The 26746-nt window shown below is 50.5% G+C and overlaps 1 protein-coding gene across 7 annotated transcripts in view; it reads right to left on the reverse strand.

Annotated features, from left to right (window-relative positions):
• ZNF862 (zinc finger protein 862) overlaps window positions 1-26746 on the reverse strand; it is a 32122-nt gene that overhangs the window by 515 nt on the left and 4861 nt on the right. For 2 of the 7 annotated variants that reach the window (XR_001105935.2, XR_001105934.2), the window contains exons 2-8: window positions 25170-25281; window positions 23386-23490; window positions 21022-21719; window positions 19103-19280; window positions 10413-10517; window positions 7455-9569; window positions 4684-5804 (exon numbers count right to left, since the gene is read on the reverse strand). Coding sequence is in view for 5 of the 7 variants with exons in the window: in XM_012443473.2 (XP_012298896.2) it covers window positions 5629-5804; window positions 7455-9569; window positions 10413-10517; window positions 19103-19280; window positions 21022-21719; window positions 23386-23490; window positions 25170-25281 (3489 nt within the window). In the remaining 2 variants the exon portion in view is untranslated. Of the gene's footprint in view, window positions 1-2366; window positions 5805-7454; window positions 9570-10412; window positions 10518-19102; window positions 19281-21021; window positions 21720-23385; window positions 23491-25169; window positions 25282-26746 lie in introns of those variants that run through there. The other 5 variants (XM_021665266.2, XM_021665265.2, XM_021665264.2 and 2 more) reach the window with 4 other exon arrangements.

The following is a 26746-nucleotide window of genomic DNA, read 5'->3' on the forward strand; positions in this document are numbered from 1 at the left end:
ATAAAGTATGGATTTTATGATACAGCCCAGCTTGGAGGGCTGAGGCAGAAGGTTCTCATTGCATCTCATGGCAGGCTGCTGACGGCAGATATTTAACCAGGCTCACTGAACTGGGCAGTCAGGGAAGGGTCGGCTCCTCCTCTGTCCAGCTCTCTTCAGAAGGGACTCTGTGACACTTTTATAAACATACCTTTGATTTCTGCATAAGAAGGCTTCCCAAGCTTGCTGTCTAGCAGTGGCTGCTGCAGGGAATTAACAAAGTGGCAGGAAGAGAGCCCTGGCTCCCTGGGCCAGGACATTCCCTGAGCGTGTGTTGGAACGAGAGTGGGAAGAGCGCTGGTCAGGAGTCCCTCCCCAGTGCTCTAGGACTTCAGTGTTCTCAGACCAACTGGGCTGCTCCTCTGAGCTGGGATGCTGATCCACACGGCCCTGGCTGTGGCATCCACAGGATGATGCCCTTAGCAGTAATCTCACTGGGGCTGGGGACTGGGGGCTGAGCAGGCCACACTGAACAAAAGGAGTGTGTCCCCATCACTAGGCTAATGTCTGAATTTTCTTCCATAGAATTTGGTAACAAAGTCAGAAACGAGACTGAAGATGATTCTGGAGGCAACTGGGTCACACGCTCAGTTAGAGTGGTCACATACTAATTCCAGAAGCTGAAAAACTCCAAGGCCAGACTGGCCTCTGAGAATGCCTAAGTCCCTTAGATTCCATTGGAAAAGCCATTGATCTGTGCCAAGTGTGTGGAGAGCTTCAAGAGCCATATAGCCCTAGCCACATAGCCCTGACCACCAGTGAGCACAGTCACGTGGGGGAGTAGCCCTGAAAGTGTCCTGCCATGGCAAAGGCTTTCCACTAAGTGCAGCTCAGATGGCAAAAGAAGGCCTTCCTGGGCATGTGGGAGGACACTGCCCAGTGGGTGAGGACTGCTCTTTCAGGTGTGCACATCAAATGTAGAGACAGCCTCTCCTGGCTGCCAAGAAGCCTGTGCATGGCCCAGGACCACGAAACACCGGCAAACTGTCACGAACCAGAGGCCCTGTGCCTGTCTGGAGTGTGCTCCATGTGTGTGCACCCCTCAGCTTTTCCTGGCCCGTTGGAGGAGCCATAGCACTGCAGGGCTCTTCTGTTGTCACGAGTGCCAGTGCCCTTGGTGGCTGTTCTGAGCGTGGCAAAAGGTTCAAAACAGGACATCTCTGGGCAGCCATTCCCAGGGGTAGAGCGGAGCAGCAGCCGTGTGGGTGAGTGTGGCAGGAGCTGCAGTCAGAGGCAGCATCTCAAGAGCCCTGGGAGCCGGGGCCGGCCACGTGAAGCCCACCAGTGTCGCTGGCATGGGAAAGGGACACACAGATCATACTGACCCAAAAGAAGGCCCACAGTGAGGGGGCCCCACGGAAGCACCCCCAGCAGTGGGGCTGAGGCATCTGAGGCAGCCAGCCCAGTCAGAAAGGCCTGCTGACTGCACTCTGGATGTCAGGAGCACTCTTGGGAAAAAGACAGGCAGGAGTGCAACACCTTTCAGGGCCTCAGATGGCTCCTCTTCTTCTATCTCCAGCTGGAGTGACGAAGAGGCTGCGCTGAGAGCTGCCTCCCTGGGAACCTACCCTGCCTAGCCTGAGATGGAGGCTACCGGCATCATGCTTCCCTAATGAAATCCATCTGTCCTGAAGGGAACCCAGGAGGGGGTCAAGGAGACCCTGTTCACCCCCACCACAGGGTCAGGTCTTCACCGCATGGAGGCCGCACTGATTCCCAGTCCCAAACCTAAAGCCCTGCTGCCTGTGCCTCAGCTTCAATAGTTGTTTCAATGTCTTTTTTAAAAATCACGTACATTCAAGTAAGGCTGAGTCTCCTTACCAAAGAGATCTGGTGGTATCCCAAGTCTCTGCAAACCTTTGCTGCAATACCACTGGAGTGTGCCACCCCGAGGATGTGGAGCTACAAGGGCTGGTGGGGAAGGCTCTCAGGAGCCAGGCCTTAAGGAGTGCTGCTGACTAACAGGTCTGATGCAGCAGCTTTCACTACTGGAAGAAATCGATGTTTTTTCCTTGAAAGTCTAGCTTTTTAATTTCAGTAAACCAGATGAGATCATGTACATAAAAGCACTTTGTAAACTGCCGTGCTCCAGAAAAGGCACGAATGGCCCACTCTCATCTTTACCTTCTAACTGGCAAAAACGATTGAGCTGACTTTCAAGGATTAGAGAGAAAATAAATCAAAAGACAAAAATAAGGTGAGCACACAGGCACTTCCCCTGTGCACCTCTGTTACTGGCCCTGTCCCCTCTCGAGCAAGGGCAGATCTCGTTCCGTTAGCTTCTCTAAGCTCCTGCTCCTCGCTTAGGGACACACAGGACAAAGATGTGTTGAAAAAGACTCTGCTTTATTCAGGTAGCAAAACGTTAGGAATCACACATGGTTTTTAAAACCCCCTTTCATCTTTGAAAACGGAGGAGAGAGCATCCCCGGGCCAGTCACACTTAGTGCGCCTGGCTAAGCAGACGACTGTATGAGGGAGCTGCCCCTCCACGCTGTCCTGACAGGTACTTGGCACCCTAGAAACTCACCCTCTGCAGGAGAGAGAAGCAAAGGTCTGGAGCGAGGTCACACACTCTAAGGTATCTTCCAGGATAGGGGGCTCCCTCATTCCCACCTGCAGTCGCTATGGCTATCGGGATCAAACTACCAGTTACATGCTGGTTACTTGGAATGTCAGACCCAGTGGGCACCAGTCATCAGGGAGAAGGAGGGGAAATGCCAGGGCATGTACACAAGGATGCTGTCAAGACCACAGGGAAGGAGGGTGGCGACGGCACTGGGACTCTAGCTAGAGTGTATGCTCCCTCTACCCCTAGAGCCCTTGTGAGGCATAAACAGGAAGCCTCTCCAACAAGGAGGTCTCCAGGCAGCCTCCAAACCATGCAAAGGGGCTGGCCCGGGCCAGGGGCGTCTGGTAGGGATGCTCACTGTGTTTCCACGGGGGTCCTGAACGGGGAAGTTCAGGAATGAGACGGCAGTCACTTTCTTCCTTCTTTGCCATTAGCTGACAAAGGAGAATGAGGCAGGCCCACGCCCCTCGAGAAATTGGGCAGCGCAAATTCTATGACAAACAGCATTCTCAGTGGGCCCGCTGTAAGGGGACCCACTTTCCCACCACCTAAGGCAGGCATTGGACGGTGTCCTTGGAGCACGTGGATGCTGACGTGGAGAGGGCAGTGCTCCCCTGGCTTCCACCTCAGCTCTAGAACTGCTCCTACAGAGACCCACCCACAGCTGCTCACAGGATGGCCTCGTGCTCTGGGGGATTCTTCAAGGATGAAGAGGCCGCGGGAAGCATGTGTGCTGGAACAGCACCCTGGTGTGGAATTCCTGTGCGTAGGGCGGAGGCTCCAGCCCCAGCTAAAAAAGCCTTTCTCCCTCCCCTTCCACCAATTCACATCCACAGTGCTTGACCTGGGCAAGCTCCTGAACCCCCATGGAGACGGTGATGGGGAGAGGAAGGCGTGGACGTCTCGGCCACACAGATAGTAACACCACCCAGAGCTCCTGCACCAAAGGCCTGTGGGATCCCTCTGACCACCAGACTGAAAGGGCTGGGAGACGTTGCCACAGGTCAAAGGCAGAAAGCAAGAAAGGAATTACTGACTAGAGCCAAAAACGACAGGAAAGCAACAGTGCTAGGGCTAAGTGCTGGGGTGGGGATGGAAGGGCATGTTGGGTACTAGGGCGCCCGTGGCACTGGGGAGGTGCTTGGACGCCAGCATCTACCCTGAGAATGGGAAGGGTACTCGGGTACTTGGATGCCAGCATCTACCCTGGAAATGGAAAAGGTACCCAGGTACTCGGACGCCAGCATCTACCCTGGGAATGGAAAAGGTACCCGGGTACTCGGACGCCAGCATCTACCCTGGGAATGGAAAAGGTACTCGGGTACTCGGATGCCAGCATCAACCCTGGAAATGGAAAAGGTACCCAGGTACTCGGACGCCAGCATCTACCCTGGGAATGGAAAAGGTACTCGGGTACTCGGATGCCAGCATCAACCCTGGGAATGGAAAAGGTACTCGGGTACTCGGATGCCAGCATCAACCCTGGGAATGGAAAAGGTACTCGGGTACTCGGATGCCAGCATCAACCCTGGGAATGGAAAAGGTACCCAGGTACTCGGACGCCAGCATCTACCCTGGGAATGGAAAAGGTACTCGGGTACTCGGATGCCAGCATCAACCCTGGGAATGGAAAAGGTACTCGGGTACTCAGACACCAGCATCTACCCTGGAAATGGGAAGCAGCAGACTACAGAGAAGGCCCCACCCACAGAGGCCTGCAGCACAGCACAGGACCTGCCTGAGCCAGGCAGCAAGCAAGCTGGGATGGATGGCACCTACTTCCTGCCTGTTTAAAACAAGGTGAGGAGGGTGTGAACCTCGCAGTGCCAGGAGCCCCTCTGTCCCTCTAGGGCAGTGGTTCTGTGGTTCTGAAGCTGGAGCAGGCCCACAGTCCCTGGAGGAGCTTGTTCAAAGCCCCCGTCCCTGAACTCCCATCCGGCAATGCCTCAGTGGGCCCTGGTGATCCTGGTGCAGAGTCCCCAGGGCAACTTGGAGAAGAGTGGACTAGCCTGTCGTGCAGATGGTACATTTGGAGAGCAAATCCTACAAGGGCTTTGGAGACAAATTCCTACCTGTCCCACTAAGGACGAGGCGGGGGTGGAAGGCAGCTAAGTCCACACTGCAGCCAGAGGTCTTTCAGGGAGCTCGAGGCTCTCACTGACTAATCCAAGGGAAGATGGGGAGTCAGCAGGCACTTGGATTCTCTGCTGCCACTTCATGGGGAGGGAAACTGAGGCACAGAAAAGAGGAAGGGATTAATCAGACCACTGCCTGCAGCAGAGCTGGGGCTGCATCCCAAGCCTCCCAACTCCAACTTGGACTCATCCTCTCATGAGGAAACGCAGCCAGGCATGCTTCAGGTCAGATGGGGCTCAGCAATACGGGAAGTGCCAGGCCCTCTGCCAGGAGAGCCCCAGCTCCACCATCTGGAGCTGCAGGAAGAGCACCTTTCTTGGGTGTTGTGTGCAAAGAGCTTGTGATTGTTTCGTCCTAAAGTAAGCCCTGGGAAGAGGCAGAGTTCCCCGCCAGATCGAGGTCTCACTGCTTCTGCTGCGGGAGCCAGGGTGGGAAGTCGCAGAACTAAGCCTCTGGGGGTGCTTGCAGCCAGGCCAGCTGTCCCTAGAGCAGGGTCAGCCTCCACCTCTAACAAACTGGCCTTTCCCTCCTCCCACTTAGGCTGTAGGCAGCCTCCCTGGAACATTCTCCCGGGATGTCCAACAGTCTCCCCACAACAGTCCTCTTGCCACCACAACAGGGGTTGAAACCTTTCATGATGGGGTTATTTTCTGGAGCACCTTAAAAACGAACTTGCAATAAGAACCTTCTGGCACACTTGCGTGAGGCATGGCTGTGCTGAGCGGGGCCTCAGGAAACAGGTCATGCACCTCCTAATGCCCCTGCTGCTCCAGACGCCACTGCCCACTTCCTGCTGCTCAGAGATCATCCCCGCCAGTGGGAGAGCCGAGGGCAGTCTAGGTCCTGAAGAACCATCCCAGTGACCAAGGACTCCCCGTCCCTCAGGACATGCCGGGGGCCTCCTGGCTGCTGTGGGGGTACAGGAGGCTCTCGGGAGGCGCCATGATGCAGTCCTTCAGTACCTCCACTGCTTCCCTGGAAGGCAAGGTGGGTGGCTTCTGGGTCCCGGACCCCTCCACATACAGGGCTCCCATCTCCCCCTTCCTGAGCCTGGCGCCTGTGACGGAGGAAGGAGAAGGCAATTAGACCGACCTACAGAGACCACCTTCCACATCCAGCTTCGCCCAGGGGCCGTTTGGTGAAGAAAGCTTGGCAGAACGGACTAGAGACAGGACCGCGACTGCTCACTGCAGCTCCCTTCTGTGCCTGCTCTGCTCGTTCTTTCCCCCTAAGACAAGGGGTCTCAGCTGGGGGCGACTTTGTCCCCCAGGAGCCATCTGGCAATGTCTGGAGATGATTTTCGTTGTCACAAGTCGGGGGTATGCTACTGGTATCCAGTGGGTCTCTAATAGGTAGTGTCCAGGGATGCTGCTCAAGTTCCCACAGTGAACGGGAGGGGCCCCAGCCAAGAATCCCCCAGCCCCAATGGCAGCAGTGCCAAGGCTGAGAGCCCTGCCTGGAAGGAGGCCTCACCGTGCAGTCAGGTAGTGTTTGGACCTATCTGTGCTGGTCCCATTGTCCCTGTGGAAAGAGTAACTCACACAAGCGCACACCTGTCATCCTCTTTTTCTCCGTCACACCCACAGGGCTGGACACAGAGCAACTTCCTCAACAAACGCCCGGGTGATGGGCTCGCCCAGCCCTCCCTCTTGGCTCTCCCTGTCTCTTACCAGTGAGGGGTCTCTTCTCCTCCCCACCTGCCCTGCTATGGCTCCATGGCCACCCTGCTTCCTACAGAGAGCCCCTGTCAACTCTGAGACCCAGTCCCATTTCTGATGGCCACAGACTCAGAGGTGAAAGCTGGAGCAGCACCAGCTGGAAGGAGACCAGCTAGAGACGCCAGGAGAGGGAACACTGCTCCGTGCTTGTCAAGCGGCTGCGAGTGGTCTGCAGAACCCCAACAACTCGCATGTTTGCTTTGGTTTTCTTTTTTATTATTATTATTTTCCCCACCGCAAAAAAAGAATGTGTTTCATCTTTGGTTTTCAAAAGACCACTTGAAGGGAGAAAATTTCCTGTCTATGGCTTTCAGTAACTTGCCCTCCCTTCTAATACAGCTTCCCCCTCAAGCAAGTCCCTGGCCCAAGCCCCCCGCTCCAGCGAGGCTGGTTTGTTCTCCCCTGCCCTGTGCAATTCCTGCCTGACAGCCTCACCATCTCCTCTGCATCTCAGCTCCTCCACAGCCACGCTGACCTCTTCTCTCTTGAGAGTCCCACACAACCGAGTCTACACAGCCCACTTAGGATGTGATGGCACTGCCTGGGGCTGGTCACCCTCTCCTATTCCCAGCAGTGGTCTTGACCTTTAACTAGTACCATCTGCACCACCTGCCAGGCACTGTCCTGAGTGCTTTCCAGGTACACCTCACTCAGCAGATGAGAAACTAAGGCATAAAGGGACAGATTTGCCCAAGGCCACACAGCTGGCGGGGGCAGAGCCAGCACAGCACTGTCACCGGGGCAGACAGGCTCTGGAAATGCCCACTTTCTGCACTAAGCCCTGCTACCTAGAGCACATGTGTGTCATCTCCCTGGCAGGGGTGCAAACTCCTGGAGGGTGGGCGTCACGCGTCTAGTACCCACTGGCCTAGCAAATGGGTGGGCTCGTGACAGAAGCTCCACAGGGACCCACAGTCCTGTCTTGGCCTGTGGCTCAGCATGGGGCTGGAGGGCAAGATTCCCTGACTTGGGGGAGCTCAGCTACTTACTTGTAGGGGAGTGGGCTGGCACCTGGGTGCAGGCATAGACGTGGCTGAAACGCCGGCCTGAGGAGGTCAGGTACCAATGCTGGATGGCGGGCTGGGGGTCGTACTCCGTGACGGCCACGCCATTCACAGCCGTCATCATGAGCATGTTGAGCACCTCGTTGGAGAGCTTGGTCCTCTCATCAGTCCTGATCCGGTTCATGGCCTTGAACCCCCGCTCACAGCAGGAGGTGGAGACGGGCACACAGACCACCACGGCCATGAGCTTGCTCAGCAGGGGGAAGCGGTAGTGCTGGGCCAGGGTGTTTTTGCAGAGCATGGAGAACGGGAGGTGCTGGGTGATGGCTTTCAGGCCCAGCCACTCCTCCAGCAGAGCCTCCTCACTGTATCCTGCTGGGAGGGAGCGCTCGAAATATCTGGCCAGGGTGAGAATGTCATCATTCCCAAAACTGGCAAGTTCGATCCCGCTCGGCCAGGCCATGGTGTCAAACACCTCCATGTTCTTGAGCTGTGGCGGTCGATCTGCATCGAACCTCTGCTGGAGGTACTCTATTCCCGTCAGGACCGTCCTCTCCCTGTCCACCTGGAACCGCTGTTCCGCTACCTCCAGTCTGTCCAAGCAGATGCCGTGGAGCCGCCCATCCTTGAAGCTGGTGTTGAATTCTTCCTCTTTGGGCCCCGCCTGGTGACGGAGGCTCTCCAGGGCCACATAGGCCCGGCCCAGCGTGGCGTTCACCTCGGTAATCAGCACGATCTCCCTCTGGCACACCTCAGACAGAGGCCTGTAGATGCTCAGAAAGTCCAACAGGAAGTGGCAGAACTTGACGAAGTGAAAACCACGCATGAGCTTCAGCATCCCCTTGGCCCGGTGCCCAATCTGGCCCCCAGCCTCCGCCACGCTCTGGAGGTGCCTGGCCAGCGCGGGCCAGCTCGCGAGCAGGGCGTGCAGCGTGCGCCTCCTGCTGGCCACCCACCGCACGGCGTTCAGGTCCTTCAGGCGGAGGATCTCCTGCTCCAGAGCTGCTGCACCTTCCTGCAGCTCGTTCAGCCTCTTGTTTGAGGACTGATAAAACTTGAAGACGGTGCGGATGTGCCGGTCGCACTTCCTCACCAGATCGATGCTCCCACAAGCGTCCACCACGGCCAGGTGCAGCCGGTGGGCCACACAGTGGACAGGCAGCAGCTGCGGGATGACCTCCTGGAACTTCTCCACAAGGCCTCCTCTGCAGCTCAACATGGCTGAGCCATCCGTCCCCAGCCCTACCACCCAGCCAGGCTTCCGGAAGGGGATGTCCAGCTCATCCAGGGCAGAAACGATGGTCTCGAAGTACCCATCTGCTGTCTCACTGTAGAGAGGGGCCAGAGTGATGTAGGACTCCTTCACCTCCATCTGCTTAAAGTAGCGGATATAAATCCCCACGCAGGCCTGCTCGGAGGCATCGGTGGAGCTGTCCAGCAGCATGCTCACACAGGGAGACTTGCGCACGTCCTCCAGGATCTCCCTCTTCAGCGTCTCGGAGATGTACTTGATGAACTGGGTGCATGCTGTGCGATTGCGGTACTTGCCCAGTATCATGGTCCCAGTGCTCTGGAGGAGCTTTAGGATCTTCTCAAAGTCATTCAGGGGCCTTGAGTGGTATGCGATGGAGTAGGCGGCATTGAAAAAGTGCTCCATGTTGGCCATGAGGTCACTGGAGATCTCCGGAATGAGGGCAGTCTGAGGGGCATCTTCCTTGATTTCAACTGTGTTGACACAGAGCCTGTGCGCTTTGCTGACTTCATGGTATTTTAAAGTCTCCACTTTAAAAGGCCCCGTGTAACCTCTGACTAACCGAGATGATTTGTCATGGAGATTAGGTCTTTCTTTGCAGGCTGAGCAGAAGAGCTTGGTCTCTTTGGGGTCAACTACCAACCATGGGAACTGCCCAAACCATGACCTCTGAATGGAACGGGGCCTGTACGTCCTCTTGATTCTCCTAGGTCCATCTCCTTCTCCTTCACAAAAGTCGGCACTGCAGCAGGAGGCACGGGCCTCCACGGGAGAGGCTGGAAGCAGCGCGGAGTCTGCAGCCAAGGCCTGTGCGTCCACCTCTCTCACTGCCACCATCTTCTTGTTCCCTTTGGGGAAAATTCAATCATGCTTGCTTCTGCCACCCAGAACTGTGCAGTCTTCTATCAGCTAAGACACCCCCAAATTTAATAAGTATCCATTTAGAGAGGATGAATGCAGTCCTTCTTTCTAGAGATCATTAGTGGCGTCCACTTAAACCCTCCCCCATTCTTATCTGGGAAAGTCAATCTGGCTCCCCCAGAGTTGTTGCTAATCCTTGTAGGTTCTTTCACCAGCACTCGCACCACCCTATCCATGCAGCTACCCTGAGATCATGTGACACCAGATGCCAATAAGCTCAATTAACCCCCTTGAGGACATAGAGGCTGTCAGATAAGCAGGTGGCTTTCAGCCTCGTGTGAGGCTCCACAATGGAACAGGTTAAACACCTGCCAAGGCTTCTTACGCGCCTCAGAAAGAAGTAGGTCAGAAGTATGTGCAGCAGCTACAAGCAAAGACGTGACTGATTGAGTGAGACATGCAAGACAACGAATTCTCACAAACCAATGGTGCTGTCACTGAGCACAGAGGAGGGAGAAGGGATGAGAGGCTCACAGACCTCTGGGTCCCCTGGCTCCTTGAGACCAGTGTCCCCACGGACCTGCTCCCACCAGGTCTGCCACAGCCCCCATCAGCCCTTCTGCCTACAAAAGGACCTGTTGTTTCCCAGTTTCACAGACTACGCTGCACTCTTTGGGCAGGGTTCGTTGCTTATTCATCTTGTCTGCCCAGGGCCTCCTGCTTGGTGCCCTATCGGCCCCAGTCAGATGAGCACAGCTGAACTCATGCTGTGTGACTCATCATAGCCACCCTGGCACGCGCCCTTCAGAGCGCCATAGGTTTAGACTCACCTGAAGGACGACCTTTCCCCCACTTTGGCCCATTTGGGTCCCTGATCCAGGGTGCAGCCCTCCGCTCCAGTTTGGAGATCAAATCCGGTTTGGCAGCGGCAGGTCCTGTTGCAGAGATGAAGAATCATGCTGATGTCACTGCTGAGGCCAAGTCGAGTAGCCCCCTCCAGCTAGACTCGGCCCCTGAAATACACAGAGGTGTCTCTGCATTCTGTCCTTATAAAGTCTGGTGGGCTGGGGCAGGCTGAGCGCACACCCGGAGTGCCAAAGAGGCAGTCAGGGGAGGGGCATTCCTCTGCCAGGATGGGACTTCCTCAGACCCACAGGCCAGCCCCGGGAGTCACGGTCCAGCCATACACACCTGAGTGGGAAGGGTGGAAACAGGAAGAAACACAGGGACTAAGCAGGAGAGAGAAGGCGGTGTGGGGAGGGGGGGAAGGTGCAGCCACATGAGGAGTGGAATGTGCCACCCACAGCTGGTCCACCCATGTGCCCCTCTACCCCACAGCTGGCCTTTGTGCAGGTGACCAACTACATAGGTTTTTGAAATGGGCACATGGAGGGCCCCCTGAAATATCTACCACCTGCAATGGAGCCTGAAATCTGACTAAAAGAGTTTTGTGTCTCTGGATTAAGCACTTTACTTAAATAGGAATATTGTTCAGGGGTATGCAAATAAACCGTTTCCTCTACTGAAAATAAAATCCATCACTATCTACATCAGGCTTTTCTGTGTGTCTATGTGAATATGTGCATAAACTTTCTGTGGAAGGCCACACGAGCAGCTGGGCCTGGGGTGCTCCCGGGAGGAAGTGAAGGACAAAGGGAAAGGGAGGCTGGTTTCCACTACTTATCTTTCGATCACTTGAAGATCTTTATATATATAATGATACATGTGTGTGTGTGTGAGAATATCTACATATTTATTACTAATAAAAAGTAAATTACTAAAGTGTGTTAGATTGAACATATATCCTTCTTAAAATATCTCTAAATGAGATGTTTAGAGATATTTTAAGGATATATGCAAAGGAAAAATAGACATTTAGAGATATTTTAAGAAGGATATATGCAAAGGAATAACAACAAAATGAGGCATAAGCCCAAGAGAAAAATTGGACCTTCCAATTTTGGAAGAAGGAAAGGAGACAAAAGAGAAACGAACAGAGCTGAACACCAAGTGCCTGCGGAGGGGTTAACAAGGAGAAGCAAGCTGGTTGGTACCACAGAACCCCAGAAAGATTCAGAAACTGCAGGCACCAGGTGCGGGAGAAGGTGGTGGGTGGGGAATGGGCAGGAGCAGGGGACTGGCTCAAAGTCTGCACAGATATCTGCTGAATCCCCAGTCCCCTCACCTGTTCCAGGAAACACCACCGCCACACCCCAGAGGAGAAGAGAGGCTTAGTCTACAGAAAAACTTACCCAGAAAAGCTCCAGATCCCAGAAACTACATACAGGGAAAGGTGAAGGGGCGGTGTGGTACTGAAAGCAGGGAGATCAAGTCACGTCTGTAGACTGAGGGGTGCACTGCTCCACTCCAAGAATGCTGGCTGGGCTTATCACACCCTCCAAACAGGAAACGGGAAGTGTTTTCTTTAGAAAAATGGAATTGTCCTTCTCTCTCCCCTCAAAAGATCTATGGATACTGACTTTGGTGGGTTCTTCAGTGAGACATCTGGGTTTACAGCTGATCACCCTACAGTGAAAAGTGGAACCTACTCTTGATCTTCCCAGCCAGGTACAGAGCTTCCAGTCAGTTTTTAAAGGCTTACTCTCACATAGGAATGAACCTAGAAATAATTATTTAAGAAAAGCTTCTAACATAAAAGAGAGAAACCAAAACAAGTAGGAAAAAGTTTGGAAGAACTTGAGATAGAGCAAGGAGCAGAACAGAACTTCCAAATAATGAGAATTAATATTGCCAGCGAGAAAAGTCATGATAGCCATTCATGAAAGAGGCAATGAGAGTTTTAGAAACTAAAAAACCCAATGAATAAAAAATTAAAAACTCAATAATAAATAGCATTGTTAGAAAATAAAATGAAGGAAATGTCCAAGAAAGTAGTATAGAAAAGATAAAAGCAGAAAATAGGAGAAAAAGAAACAAACAGAAAACCAGAGGCTCAATCCAGGAGGTCCAATATCAAACTAATAGGAAGGAGTTTCTGGAAGAAAGAAAAGAGAAAATAGGAAGAAATCACACATGAAAATTTCCCCAAACAGGAAAAGACAAGTTTCTACATGGAAGGGAAATACAAGATACCCAAAACAGAAGATTTAAAACACACTTTATATAAAACATCAAGGCATATCATTACAAATTTGGGAAAATCAAAATCAATTTCAAAAGCTTTCGGAGTAAAATAAATAGGTCATGTTCAAAGATTCTGGAATAAGAAGGCACTAGAGCTCTCAACAGCACCAGTAAAACCTAAAGGGGCAATGCTTTCAAAATGCTGAGGAAAAGGATTTCCAGCCTAGAATCCTATGCCCAACCAAGTTATCACTGAATCTTGAGGGAAGAATACGGGTGTTTTTGAGGGAAGGTGTTCTCTTTCCAGGTCCACAAGGGGGCGTAGTTTCTAGGGCAAGAACTTCCCAGCACCATGCCCCTCTCCCATCTCTCTCCATCCAAGAGATTTAATAGTTTATGTTTAAATTTCGAGGGCAGGGGAAGAAACTAAGAGTCAATCACCCCAGCGGAAGTTCTAAGGAACTCCTTTCATTGGCCAGGTGTCTTAGAGAAGGTGGGGGGCTCCTCCTAGGTTAAAAGTCCCCTTCTTCCACACCCCTTTGGACTCCATGTTTGGGCCCCTTCCACAAACACTCTGTCGTGGAAGCTGCTTTTCCTCTCCTAAACTGCATGTGTCTCTCTCAGCGTGGAAGCTGCTTTCCTCTCCTGGGTTCCATCTTTCTGGATTCTCTCACTCGGTGTGAGAGGAGCTTTCCTTCTCTGGTTTTCCCGCTCTGGGAACCCTTCCCACTCAGTGTGGGAGAGGCTTTTCTTTCTCCCACTTGGTGTGAGAGTTAGCTGTTTCTTTCTCTCTCCTTCTCCTTTTTCTCTCTCTACCTAAATAAAATCACTTTCTACAACACTTCTTAAGTCCGGCATTTACTGCGCACTGTGCCATGGTCTCCTCATCCATTCTTGGGGAGTGATTGACCAAGAACCTGGAGAAATGTCCTCTCAGGGGAACTGAGGGGGTACCCCTGAACCCCAATATTACATTTTTAGGTAGGATGCATGACAGAAGAAGGCCTCCCCTGCACCCTTCCTTAGGAAGCCACTGGAAAATGTGCACTAACAAAATGAAGACGTCAACCACGAAAGAAGAGACAGACTCAGGAAACGGTAGAGACAGGGGCACGTCTCAGGCCACGGGTGTGCTGCAGGCCTAAAGGGCGCCTAGGTTAGACAGAGCAGGGGAGGGGACGGCCCTGTGAGCGAAATCTTCAGAGAAAGAATGAAATGGAGAGGTCACAGGATGTCCCATCACGGGGAAAAGCCTCTTCAGAGGAGTTTTATAATTCCACTGGAGAGTTTGGAAGGAATTGATGAGAGCACAGTGAGAAAAATAAAAAAGAAGAAAAGATTTTCCAATTCCAGGGGGAAGAGTCCTACAGTGAAGGAAATACCATCACACTACACCCGCTTCTTCAACAGCAAATCATACATCATCATAACTGGGCAAATAATTTATGCTAATTTAACCAAAAAAGTGTGAGGTACCCGTTCTGAGAGGATGGAGGGAAGAGAAGTGGGGCCCAGGTGATGTAACAGGGCCGTATCTCCATCTTCCATAGTAGGAATCAATACAGAATATCTAAAATCAATAAAGCAGGAATACAATAAACACAAGCAACAGGCTGTGAAAGTGTGATTCTGGCTGCCTGCTCTGACAAAGCCCCTCAAAGTAGGAGCCAGCTCTTCCACGTTCCAAAGCCGGACACGGACATCTGACCTGGAAAGAGAATGGCTGAGGGCCCAGTGCGGGGGTGGGGGTGGGGGGGGGCGTGGCTCCAGCCCGCACCCATAGAGAAGAGTCACACAGCTGAGACTGAGGAAGCCAGGAAGTTGGGCACCAGGGATGTTTCTGGAAAGCGTTGTCAAGGGTATTGTGAGCCTCTCTCCCTGACTATGGGGAGTGGTGGGTGCGCCCCTTCCCCTAACCTGACCTGTATCTCTGGGAGCTGTGCAGCCATGAGTTCAGGCCTGGGTAAGACTAAAGCAGCCACAGGCTGCCGGTGCCTTGGAGGTGGCCGTATCGGGAATGGCCCACATTCCAGGCCTGTCAGAGCACAGGGTCTGAAAGTGCTTCCATAGTTCAGATGTGGGCTACGCAGGGAATGAGAAGAGGCCTGCTGTTGTCTGTGGGGCCTGCTCGTGGCGGCTGGCTACCGCTCTGATGCTCCCCTGCGAAGGAATTTACGTGGGACAGGCTGCCAGGGCAGACATTTACCCATGTCCAGGCAACTGCAAGCAAGAGGATCCCAGGGCCTGTGGGGGGTATTGCGGAACCCACAAACACACCCAAAGAACCAGCTTTAAAGGACCACAGCTCTTAAGTGGCTGGTGTCAGTTTACGTGTTAAGTGAAACCTTTCTTTCACCTCTCCCACCCACCCACCATGCCATTCCCACCGAGGATGAGTCAGAAGTTCTGAAACCAGCAGGGGGTGGGAGAAGAGGAGCCCTTCTTCCTATGGCATGGGTCCAGATTCTATAGCTGCAGCAGGTTGAGGCGGGTAAGGCAAGAATTGAGTGTTAAATGGAGTCCAGATTTTCTACTACTACACGGAGACTGCGCTTTTGTTTCCTAAATTTTCCTTTTGGTAAATTTTAGATACAATGTCAAATTAACAGAGAAGATCGAATACTACAAGGAACTCCAATCGCTGACATCTCGCCCCATGTGTTCCAGCTCACAGGCACGCGCTCTTGCTGGGTCTACACCTATCACTACAATATTTTTCTGAACCATTTGAGAGTAAATTGCTTGCATGCCCCTTTATTCCTAAATACTTCGTATAACCCAACAAAAAGGACCCTCGCAGAGGTGGTAGGCAGGATTCGAACATGGGCTCCAGGGCCCTCGCCCTGGCCTGACCCCTTTCCCTTGAGGTGAAGGGATCTGAACAGGATGAGAGGTCACGCTGTCATCATGTTATCTTGCACAGCAAAGGGAGATTAGCGGGTGGACCCGAACTAATTACACAGCTCTTTCAAAGCAAGGGCTGTTCTCAGCTGGCAAGTCAGAGCTTCAAGGCACATGACGATTCCACACTGCGGCCAGCCTGAGCACGGAGGGGCCATAGGAAAGCATCCAAGGGCAGCCCCTGGGCTGAAAATGCTCCCGCTGACAGGCAGCAGGGGAACCGCAAGGAGCTAGATTCCGGCAACAGTGTAAGTGAGCTCAGAGCCTCTAGACAGGAGCCTGCCTGGCCTGCCCCTTGGTTTGGGCTAAGACCCTAAGCAGAGAACCTGATCAGGCCCACCTGGACTCCCGACCTGCAGAGCTGTGAGGTAATACGTAAGTCTACAGTCATTTGAAATGGGGCAGCAGAAAGCAAAGGTGTCTTATACAACCAGAGTTACAATGATCAAAACCAGGAAGCTCAACACTGATATCATAGTATTATCTAATCTACAGTCCACACTAAATTTCTCCCCTTGTCCCCAGAATGTCTCTACAGCCCAGCATCTGTCCCAGCAGCATGCACTCAAGTTGTCACACCTCTTCAGCCTCCTTGAATTGTGGCAGTTTGCCAGACTTTCTCTGTCTTTTTTGGATCAGGACACTTTTGAAGAGCTTTGTACTGGGCTTTACACTCATTGAAATTAGACCAGGAAGATTTTATGTTATCTGAGTGTGACAAGAAAAAGTTCTGGGCCTTGCCTAGATTTAACTCAGAGGGTGAGAAAGAAAGGGGGCCCAGCGCTGACATGCTCAGATGTGAGCTGGAGGATGCAGCCGTTTCATGAGCACATCCTGCGGAGTCCATCCCTTCTAAGATTATGTCCACATACGTTATTTAAAAATAATGCAGCAAATTACTGGAAGAAACAGCTACAAGCTTCTGGGGAAGAGGACTTCGTAAAAGAGAAAGGTGGGACAGGGGACTGTCATTTTTCTTTTTTTTGAGATGGAGTCTCACTCTCTCGTCCAGGCTGGAGTGCAGTGGCGCAATCTCGGCTCACTGCAACCTCCACCTCCCGGGTTCAAGAGATTCTCCTCCCTCAGCCTCCCGAGTAGCTGGAACTACAGGCACACGCCACCATGCCCAGCTAATTTTTGTATTTTTAGTAGAGACGGGGTTTCACCATGCTGGCCAAGCTGGTCTTGAACTCGTGACCTCATGATCCACCCACCTCAGCCTCCCAAATTGCTGGGATTACAGGTGTGGGCCACCGTGCCCGGCCAGTTTTGTGTTCTATTTACAAAAAATAATTAAATGATAATGCAAAATAATATTTGGTTTTCAACTCTTAAAGCATTTGTTATGGAGGGTAAATTGTGGGAAATTAAAAAAAAAACTAGCCAAAGTAAAAATAATAATAACAATTAGAGAATCTCCACTCTGTTTCAATACTACTTTATATCCAGTTGTTGGCTTGATGCCTTTTAAAAGGTCACTTTTTAACATATAAATAGCTTATGCCAGGCCCTGCCTGTAGTCTCCAGGCTCCTTAAGATGCTTTTATATCTCAAACATGAAGAACTGCTGAAACTGGGGGATAACGGATAACCAGAGACCCAATTAAAGTAACTGAAAGGAATCACACATATGCAACTCAATTTCTAGACTCCTACACCTGTCTAAATTTCACGGACAACCCGAGACACCAGGCCCACCCCTAGAAAGCCTGTCTGATTCCTGCCTCTGACCCTCAAGGAAAACGAGTTCCCTTCCCTCTGATGACATTTTATGTTCATCCAAATAAAACCGAAAGATTTTAATTCCCCTAGTTAGCTAAGATTTCCCTACTGCCTAATTTATTTACATGAAAAAGAAAATGATAAAATGCTTAGAGCATGCTCTGTCGAAACACAAAGCCTGAAGGAACGGGCACAGGCTAAACAATCCTGGCCAGCCCTCTCTGCGTGCTTGGTACTTTCACCATCGTTCGGGGGCTTCAGAGGGAAACAGGGTCACCAGTGCCCATTACTTTAAAGGAAAACCCAACTTTTTGTAAGAGGGTACCCATTTTTAAAAAAGGTGTGAATTTCGCCCTCACTCTCACTGCTTTTCAGCACGGCAGGGGCAGTGATGCTCTTTGAACGGAAACTCCTACCCTAGGGCACGATAACAAAACCTGTCACCACAAAATAAATAACTTAAGTCACTTCTGAATGTTTGGGGAGCCATTTAAAAATGATCAACAATGGTAAAAACATGTATGTAAGTCAAGAATGTTTAGAAAATAATCCAGATCTTAGCTGCACCCGAAAGAGCGGTAACACAAGGGGCTATGACATCAATCAAGTCACAAACTTTCTTATTTCCTGTTTTGCAGAAGTCACAACACAGGCTGCTGCTGGAACTCCTAAGGCACCTACAACAGCCTGTTCTAAAAGGTTTCTGTTATAATGTATGTTAGTAAAGAAATATGTAAAAGCTGTGTAAGATGAAGAGTTGGCCAGGTGTGCTGGCTCACACCTATAATCCTAGCACTTTGGGAGGCTGGGGAGGGGCAGGGGTGAATCACCTGAGGTCAGAAGTTGGAGACCAGCCTGGCCAACATAGTGAAACCCTGTCTCTACTAAAAATACAAAAATTAGCCAGGTATGGTGGTGCACACCTGTAGTCCCAGCTACTTGGGAGACTGAGGCAGGAGAATTGCTTAAACCCGGGAGGCAGAGGTTGCAGTGAACCAGGATCGTACCACTGTACTCCAGCTTGGGTGACAGAGCGAGACCCTGTCTCCAAAAAAAAAGTTGTATTTCCATCTTGATGCTTCATAAGAACCTCGCTCATCTGCCAGAAAGAGGCAAAGAGAAGATCAAACAGCAGATGCAGGAGAGGAGAGCACTATCCTGAGTGATAAGCACTGCCCTCTTCCTACTCCAAGGTCCAAACCCCGTGCTCCACGTCCTGAAGGCTGCCAGCCCTTGCTGGCACCTGGCCGGAATGCAGGAGCCTCAGCCCTGAGCTGCACAGATAGGGGTGGCTCTGCCAGGCCATCCCCGCCATCATGCGTCAATGCCCTTCCTCCTTTTGGTCCACCTGGTTTTGAACTCAAGTAAAACATTTCCTACTCTATGAAGGCTTCCTGATCCCTCCCGCCAACACCCAGGAAATCAAATCTCTCTATCAGTAGCCCTGGCTACTCTTCTGGAAGCTCTTTTGTGGGAGTCTGTATTATTTTATGTTTTCTTATTAAAATGTCTGTCTCTCCCACAAATGTGCTAGGTCCTTGAAAGCAGAGACGTGGCTCAGCCATGCTCATCTGGCACATAGGAGGTACTCCAAAATGTCTGATGGGGGACGAATGGGTGGACAGGTGGGTGGATGAGAAGGTGACAAAGCACAGTTACCCCAAGCAGGGGAGTTCTGAGGTGCAAAGACAGGATTGGTCTCTGCCTATGCATGGGAGGGCAGGAATGGGAAGATAACCACAAGCCCCAGCTGCCTTTGTGGGCTTCCCGAGTCAAGTGAGGATGGCGAATAAGAGTCTCAGTGCGTCTTTACCCAGGGATGCCAATAGCTCGTAGTTCATCCGCATCACGTCCCTGTACAGCTCCTTCTGCCGCTTGTCTAGCATGCCCCACTCCTCCCGGGTGAAATACACCGCCACATCCTCGAACACCACTGGCAGCTCCTCAAACACCACAGGAACCTCCTCCGACAGCTGCTCTGCAGAAGGGTCCTGGAACAAAGAGCAGCGGCCGCTCAGCACCACCTGATGAGCCAGGCGACCGCGCGACACTTCTGGGGCCTTCGGAGCCCCATTTCTCCTGGGAAGCTTACCAAGAGGCCCAGATGCACTCGGAGGAATTAATTTATACATTGAAAGTCAAAGAATCAAATTCAGGAGGCCCAGAATCAGTAGGTAAAAACCAAGTGAGACTCCATCAGACCCTAGAATCCCCTGGGCAGAAATGAAAGTGTGTGGAAAGAATGGGCAGCTGGGCAGAGCGTCTGACTGCATGCTGTCGTCAGTCCTGAGAGCTGCCTTCTGTTCACCTACAACTAAAAGGTGACCGTGTGCCTTGAGGAGCACCTCTAAGATTTCCCAATGGGATGCGAATGAAGAGGTGGTCAAAAAAGCTAACGATGCTTATGACCAGCGACTGGTTTACAATGCCTCACTGCTAAAGGAGTTCAGATGATAAAAGGTTACATCTGTTCATTAGCTTCTAATACTAAAAGATATCAGGAACAGGAAAAGAAATGAGCTATGCTGTTTTTCTGGATTTTGGAAAAATGAGAGTTTACGAACTTGAACTGGATTCCTTATGATGTCAGCTTGAGGAGGAACCTCCGAGCTATTCTCACGGGACTCCTGGAGGGGAGTTAAAAATGATTTGTCATAAAATTCTACTTCTATGCAACAGGTGAGAAATGGAGAAGCTTCCAATGAATGTAGTTTCCTTAGAGGACAACTTCCCAAAGCATTCAATAACTAGAAAGGAACCCTTAGGTGGGCGCTAGAGTCCTTTAGTGCCCAGCAGCGCTGCAGGGAATGGAAGGAAAGCACTGGGCTGGGAGCTCAGGACTCTGGGCAGATTCTGGCACTGACTACAAGAGCGCTAGGATCCCGGACATGTCACTTCCTCCAAAGCCTCAGTTTTCTTCCAACACGATGAGTTTAATAATAGCACTTGTTCTACCAGCCTTACAGCAACATTAGAAACATTACATCAAACAACACATGTGAAAAACTGCAATGTTTAAAAGTGCAACATGACTCCAAAGTTAAAGTTAACGTTTTTAAAAATACTAGCCAGGTGTGGTATATCATACCCGTAATCCTAGCATTTTGGGAGGCTGAGGTGGGAGTTTTGATTGAGCCCAAGAGTTCAAGACCAGCCTGGGCAATATAGTGAGATTCCCATCTCTACAAAAACTAAAAAATTATCCAGGTGTGGTGGCACACACCTGTAGTCTCAGCTACTTCGGAGGCTAAGTGGAAAGGATCGCTTGAGCCTCAGAGGTCAAGGCTGCAGTGAGCTATGATCACACCACAGTCCAGCCTGTGTGACAGAGTGATACCCTGACTCTTAAAAAAAGTTAAATACTAACTAAGAGCTCTGTGATTGTTTGTGGTTGCAGGCTATTTCTTGAGATCTATGTTTATTTTAGATTCTGGATAAAGATTATTGTTTCCTTTATACCAGAAGTAGAAATGTTCTATCTCACAAAGTATGTTTTGTTATTTGCAAAAAGGAGATGATAATAATAGGGTTGTTGTCCAAATTAAATGAGATAATACATGTAAAGCATCTAAAACAATGCCTCGTCCATGATACGCATCTTAGTATATGCTAACATGATGTTAGCAGTGGGTTATCACCATTATGCTTTTTTTCATCATCTCCATGGATACACATTGTTCTCAGTATAGAATCCTTCTCTGTAAGATACAGCAATCATTATAAATGTATTACCTGAATGCAGGATTCTACTGCATCATTACACAAAATACTAATATCTGAGGAGCTGTGGATGCCATCCGTGGTTTCTTTTTGCCTCAAATCTGAAATGCAGTCTAGATACATTGTAGGAATTGCTCCACTCCCCCCAGGGTCCTCTAGTTCAGCTCTTGAGCTTGGCAGGAGCTCAGCCATGCTATCAAAGCCTCCCAGAGGCCCTGGTGGGTAGAATATGGGGTAATCCGCAGTGAAGAGCTGCTCTGGGCTGGCCAGGACATCTCCAGGTGGGTCTCTGATGCTCCGGAACCGGGCTGCCCAGACAGGGTCCCTTGCTGCCAAGGCACTGACGCAGAACACATGGGCCTTGCTCTTGGCATGGTACTTGAGAGTCTCCACCTTGAATGGTCCTGTATAACCTTCTATCAGTCTTGACCGCTTGTCTCTGATGGAGGGGTATTCTCGGCAAGCAGAACAGAACAGAGCCGTCTGCTCCTCATTTGCAATCAGCCATGGAAACTGCACAAACCACGAATTCTGTATGGACCGGGGCTTCAGGAGTTTCCTGCTTCTTCCTGCCCAGTCTCCCTTGATGTGTCCACTCCCCATACTGAGGTGGGAAAGGCAGGCTTTCTTCTGAGGTGGCAGGCACTGTCCACTCTCCTTGGTGGGACCTTGCACGTCCATTTCTTCCATGTAGTCCATCTGTTTTTTGCCTTTACAGAAAAGGGACAGAAGGGATCTGCTTTAAAATCCTACAGTTAGAGCCACCGCTACTCACAGGGGCTCTGAGGTACATCAAACATGAAAGGCAGAAAGCATACACAAACACCTGAATTTTTTTCTAGTCCCGGCCAAGTCTGCAGACCCTTCCCTCACCTAATCCAGAAGAAAGCCAAAGAGATGGCTTTACGGAACCCTCCCCATCCCTTTTGCTTTTTGAATTTAAAGGACAGATACAACTGGCCAAAATCTTTGCAATTTATGAAATGTAAGACAGTGGTACAATCTTCAGGAGTCAAAATTTATTTATGGATAAGAACATTGACATAATAGAACACAGGATTAAAAAAAGATCATTAGAGCCACACACCGCGACTCCAGGGGAAGAGAGTTACCTGCCTTCTGGGCAGGCAGTTTGGTCCCCAGGTAGCTCTCCTTAAGCTGTAATCTATCTTCCAATACTTTTACATCAAAGTACTGGATGCTGACTCAGTCCTCAAGAGAAACTCAAGCCTAATTCCTCTTTTACCACAACCCTTCAAAGAGATGAGGACTCTCATGACCTCACTAAGATCTTTCTTCTTCTTTATTCACTCCTTAGATGAAATGCAACTCAAAATACTGTAACTCCTGTGGAAGCATTTCTTATGCACCAAGATAAGTTCCAATGCCCAGTGGCCAAGGACTCAACATTTTTCGTGCCAGGCCAACAGACTGGTCTACAAAATTCTAAGGGCATGAAGCGGTTAATAGGAGTCAGAAGGCTCAAAGTAAGAGCCAAGCAAGGATACTTTACAGAGTCACAAAGCTGTCTAGAGTGTCTTGTGGTCTATCTGAGAGAAATCACAAGGGAAAACAAACTTCTGTGATTTGATTCATATGGGATCTTGTTCTCCACCTCTCTCTTCTCCCACAGGAGGGGCTGGGTTAAGTCAGTCATTTTACATAATGACAAGACTGTAAAGGGCTAAGCCAATCCCTGAACAGGAGGGTCTTATCAAAAGAGGAAAGAAAAGATAAACCCCTCAGCACTTTGAGAGGCCTAGGGGTGCCTATCATGAGATCAGGAGAACGATACCAGTCTGGCCAACATGGTGAAACCCCATTTCTACTAAAAACTCAAAAATTGGCCGGCCATGGTGGCAGGTGCCTGTAACCTCAGCTATTCAGAAGGCTGAGGCAGGAGAATCGCTTGAACCCGGGTGGTGGAGTTTGCAGTGAGCCGAGACCACGCCATTGCACTCCAGCCTGGGTGACAGATCGAGGCTCCGTCTCAAAAAAAAAGAAAAGATAAATCCCTAGAAGTTAGCAGACAGTTGTTCATTCATTCAGTGATTATTATGCAACTGCTGGGTGCCAGGTATTGTTCTAAACACTACTAGGAATACAGTAGTAAATAAGGCAAAGTCATTTCTTCACGGAACTTATACTAATTATAAACAAATTCTCTTGGGTAGGAATAAGATGATGGGGGATGAGAGGCTGGAGAAGGACACTGGGGCAGTGTGTACATTTAGGTATTAATAAGCTGACTCCTGGGAGAACAGCAGTGTCAGTTGGTGGAGGATAGGAAGGGCAGAGGATGAGCCTGGAGTCCTGGGGCCGCCCCTGCTCCCTCTCCAGCCAAGTGCCCACTCCTGGGTGCAGGTCTGCACTCACCTGGCTGATGCTCCAGAAGACTCCTCTGGCCCTGCATGCTGCCAAGCCATGGCTCTGGCCCTCGCCCGAACTTACAGAACAGCTCAGGGTTGGCAACAGTTGGTCCTGAGTTTAAAAAAAAAGAGAGAGAGAAAAGCAGTATGAGGGTCTGGCTCCAGGTCACAACACGAAGGAGGTATCTGTCTGTGACTTTCTCTCAGCATGGTGAGATAAGGGGCGAAGGAGGAGGTAGGAGTCTTGATGGTTCAGCACAGTGGTTCAGTGGTTTAGCAACTCAGATATCTATGAGACCCCTAACAGAACAGGGGACTAGGAGAAAGGACTGAGGGCACAAGGAAGGCTAAACAGGTATAAAAACTATGGGTCAGAAACCCAAATGCTGAGAGGGGCCAGCCTGATAATATAACAGAGGAAACCAGGCCAGGTGCAGGGGCTGTGGCAACCTGGAAGGCGTAACCCTGTGTAAGGGAACAGTAGCTGTTCAACTGCAGAAGGACTGCCACACAGGATGCAGGCTCAGCCCTGCCACACCATCCTGTTTGTCGAGAGACGCCAGAAATCCATATTCTTACGTGAAAACTCCCAATGACTAAATATTGGCAATTTACTTAATTTTTTTTTTTTTTTTTGAGACGGAGTTTCGCTCTTGTTACCCAGGCTGGAGTGCAATGGCTCGATCTCGGCTCACTGCAACCTCCGCCTCCTGGGTTCAGGCAATTCTCCTGCCTCAGCCTCCAGAGTAGCTGGGATTACAGGCACGTGCCACCATGCCCAGCTAATTTTTTTGTATTTTTAGTAGAGACGGGGTTTCACCATGTTGACCAGGATGGTCTCGATCTCTTGACCTCGTGATCCACCCGCCTCGGCCTCCCAAAGTGCTGGGATTACAGGCTTGAGAATATTTTTAAGAAGCCAAACAAAAGCAACAAAAGCCAAAAAACCAAACAGAACTCCAAGCAGTGAGCCATATCTGGCCCATGAGCTGCTACTTTTCAACTTCTGGTTTGGAAGAACCAGTGATTTTCAAACGCTTTTAGCAGACACAAGACAACTCACCCCAGCTGCAATCCTTCTACCCACAAAAGATTGGTAGGAGATTGTTGCCCCTACCATGACTTACACAGGGGCCAAGGTGAAATAAGAAAAGAAAGGCATGGTAGACAGTCATCAACTTGCAATCAGCAAACAGCACATATGTGTACATACAACCCACCACCTTCATCCTTGGCGCAGAAAGTCTACCCAAAGAATCAGAGGAAAGAGCATTCAAAAATTAGAAGAGATGAAAAATACCTATACTTATGCAAAGTTTTAACTGTTTTATCTCACTAAATCTCTACAACAACCCTAAGAAGATGGAAATCAAGGCTTAAAAAAGCCAAAGGCACTCCAGTATCCAGTGGAGAGCTGGGATTGAGACCAGACTCCACATTGCAAATGTAATGCTCTTCCACCACTGCTTCTACCTCCAGCGTCCTATGTCGCAGGCCGAGTTTCCCTCCTGGCCCCTTGGGGCATCCCGAGGCACCAGGAGACAGATCCAGGAGTCTAGCCCAGGCCTGCCAAATTGCCCCACTTCTCTTGACCATTTTAAGGGGAGAACAGAAAGGTGATGTGTGGATTAGCATGCAATTACAGTAGATACAGGATGGAGCAGATAGGTGGTGAAGATGCCTAGACAAATGCTTGAATTCCAGAAAACGGTCTCTGTATTCCTGACCCAGATGAGGTTGGGAATGCTGATCTAGCCTGACAGCGGCAGGGATGTGGATGGGCCTCCATACCCAGCGGTGGCACCAGCTTGTCAGAACCACAGAGCTCCTTCTGCTGCTTGCTCAGCAGCACCCATTCCTCCTGGAGTAAGTACACAGTGATGTCATCAAACGTCACAGGAGCCTGAAAGGAAAATGACAGCTGCTAAGTACCACCCTCTTCCTTAGATTTGTCTTCCACAAGTGTTCCTGCCCACCTGAGGGCTCCCCTGCATGGAGAGGGGTGTTGTCAATTTATGTGCATGGCCGATACCCCACCTCTCACCACCTGGGTACAGATCACAGTAAGAACAAGACTCGTTTCTTCTGGGAAGTGCCATGCACTGAAACGAAACCGACCCATGAAGGAGGCTGACTCAGGAGCCTCTCTGTCCTCTCCCCACATGCTCTTTATCTGCTTCTCACACACCCGTTACTTCTCAGCTAGGGGCTGGGCAACAATTCAGGGCACATTCTTTCACGGAACTTTAAACATGGTAAATCTTCACTTAGGAAGATGTGTCTGATTTCTAGAAACAGCTGAAAGTCATTTAGAACTATGTCTGTGAATGAAGTCGATGATGAAAACAGACTAACAGTTTGGGGCTGAGATCTATAGCCCTCGTGGCTTGTAAAGGAGCTCTGTGGGGTTGGGGAGTTCAGAAAGTGTTTGGAGGAGTTCCAGATTAAGATGCCAGATTAAACAAGCCCATTTAATTTTGTTTATTCCCCATGAACTTAAAAGACCCCCTTCCCAAAACAAAACCCACACTATAATAGGAGGCACAACAAGGAGCCAACAGTAACACGATCTTGGAAACCAAGAAGCAGAGGAAAAAGCAGCCACTCAGCAGATCCAAGAAAATCAAATCCTCGCCTGGCAGCGGGCCAAGTGGAGAACTGCCCAAGGTATACCCTGCATCCTCAAAGGCTCAGCATCTTCCAGCAAGGAAACACTCTAACAGGAGGGCAGGCAGGCACCCCAACGGAACAAGAACTAGGGGAGGGTTGTGCCCAACAAATGCCTCCCCAGGTTCCTTTACACGAGGCTCCAGCTGATAAGCCCCATCCCCATGAGCACAGAGCTGGTAGATTTTCGGTTTTTGCTAAATGTTAGCAGACTGGACTACCAGATGCTTGGGGAAAGGATCTAACAGGGACTACAGAGACCAAAACAGATGGGAGGTGTTGGGGAAAGTGGGGGTTGCTAAGGAAATGGTGGAGAGGCATGGAGAAAAAACTTAAAAAAAAAACTAACATCAAGCTATACCATCAAAGAGGTAAGATACTGCAGCCACAAAACAAAATGTTATAAAAGAAATCATCAGGTCGGGCATGGTGGCTCACACCTGTAATCCCAACACTTTCAGAGGCCCAGGAGGGCGAATCACCTGAGGTCGGGAGTTCAAGACCAGCCTGACCAACATGGTGAAACCCTGTCTTTACTAAAATTACAAAATTAGCCAGGCTTGGTGGCACATGCCTGTAATCCCAGCTACTCAGGAGGCTAAGGCAGAGAATCGCTTGAACCCTAGGGCGGGGGTTGAGGTGAGCTGAAATCTCACCATTGCACTTCAGCCTGGGCAACAAGAGCAAAACTCTCTCAAAAA

Source organism: Aotus nancymaae, unplaced genomic scaffold, assembly GCF_030222135.1.
Source record: "Aotus nancymaae isolate 86718 unplaced genomic scaffold, 86718_ANA_hifiasm-v0.15.2.pri h1tg000002l, whole genome shotgun sequence".
Lineage (NCBI taxonomy): Eukaryota > Metazoa > Chordata > Mammalia > Primates > Aotidae > Aotus > Aotus nancymaae.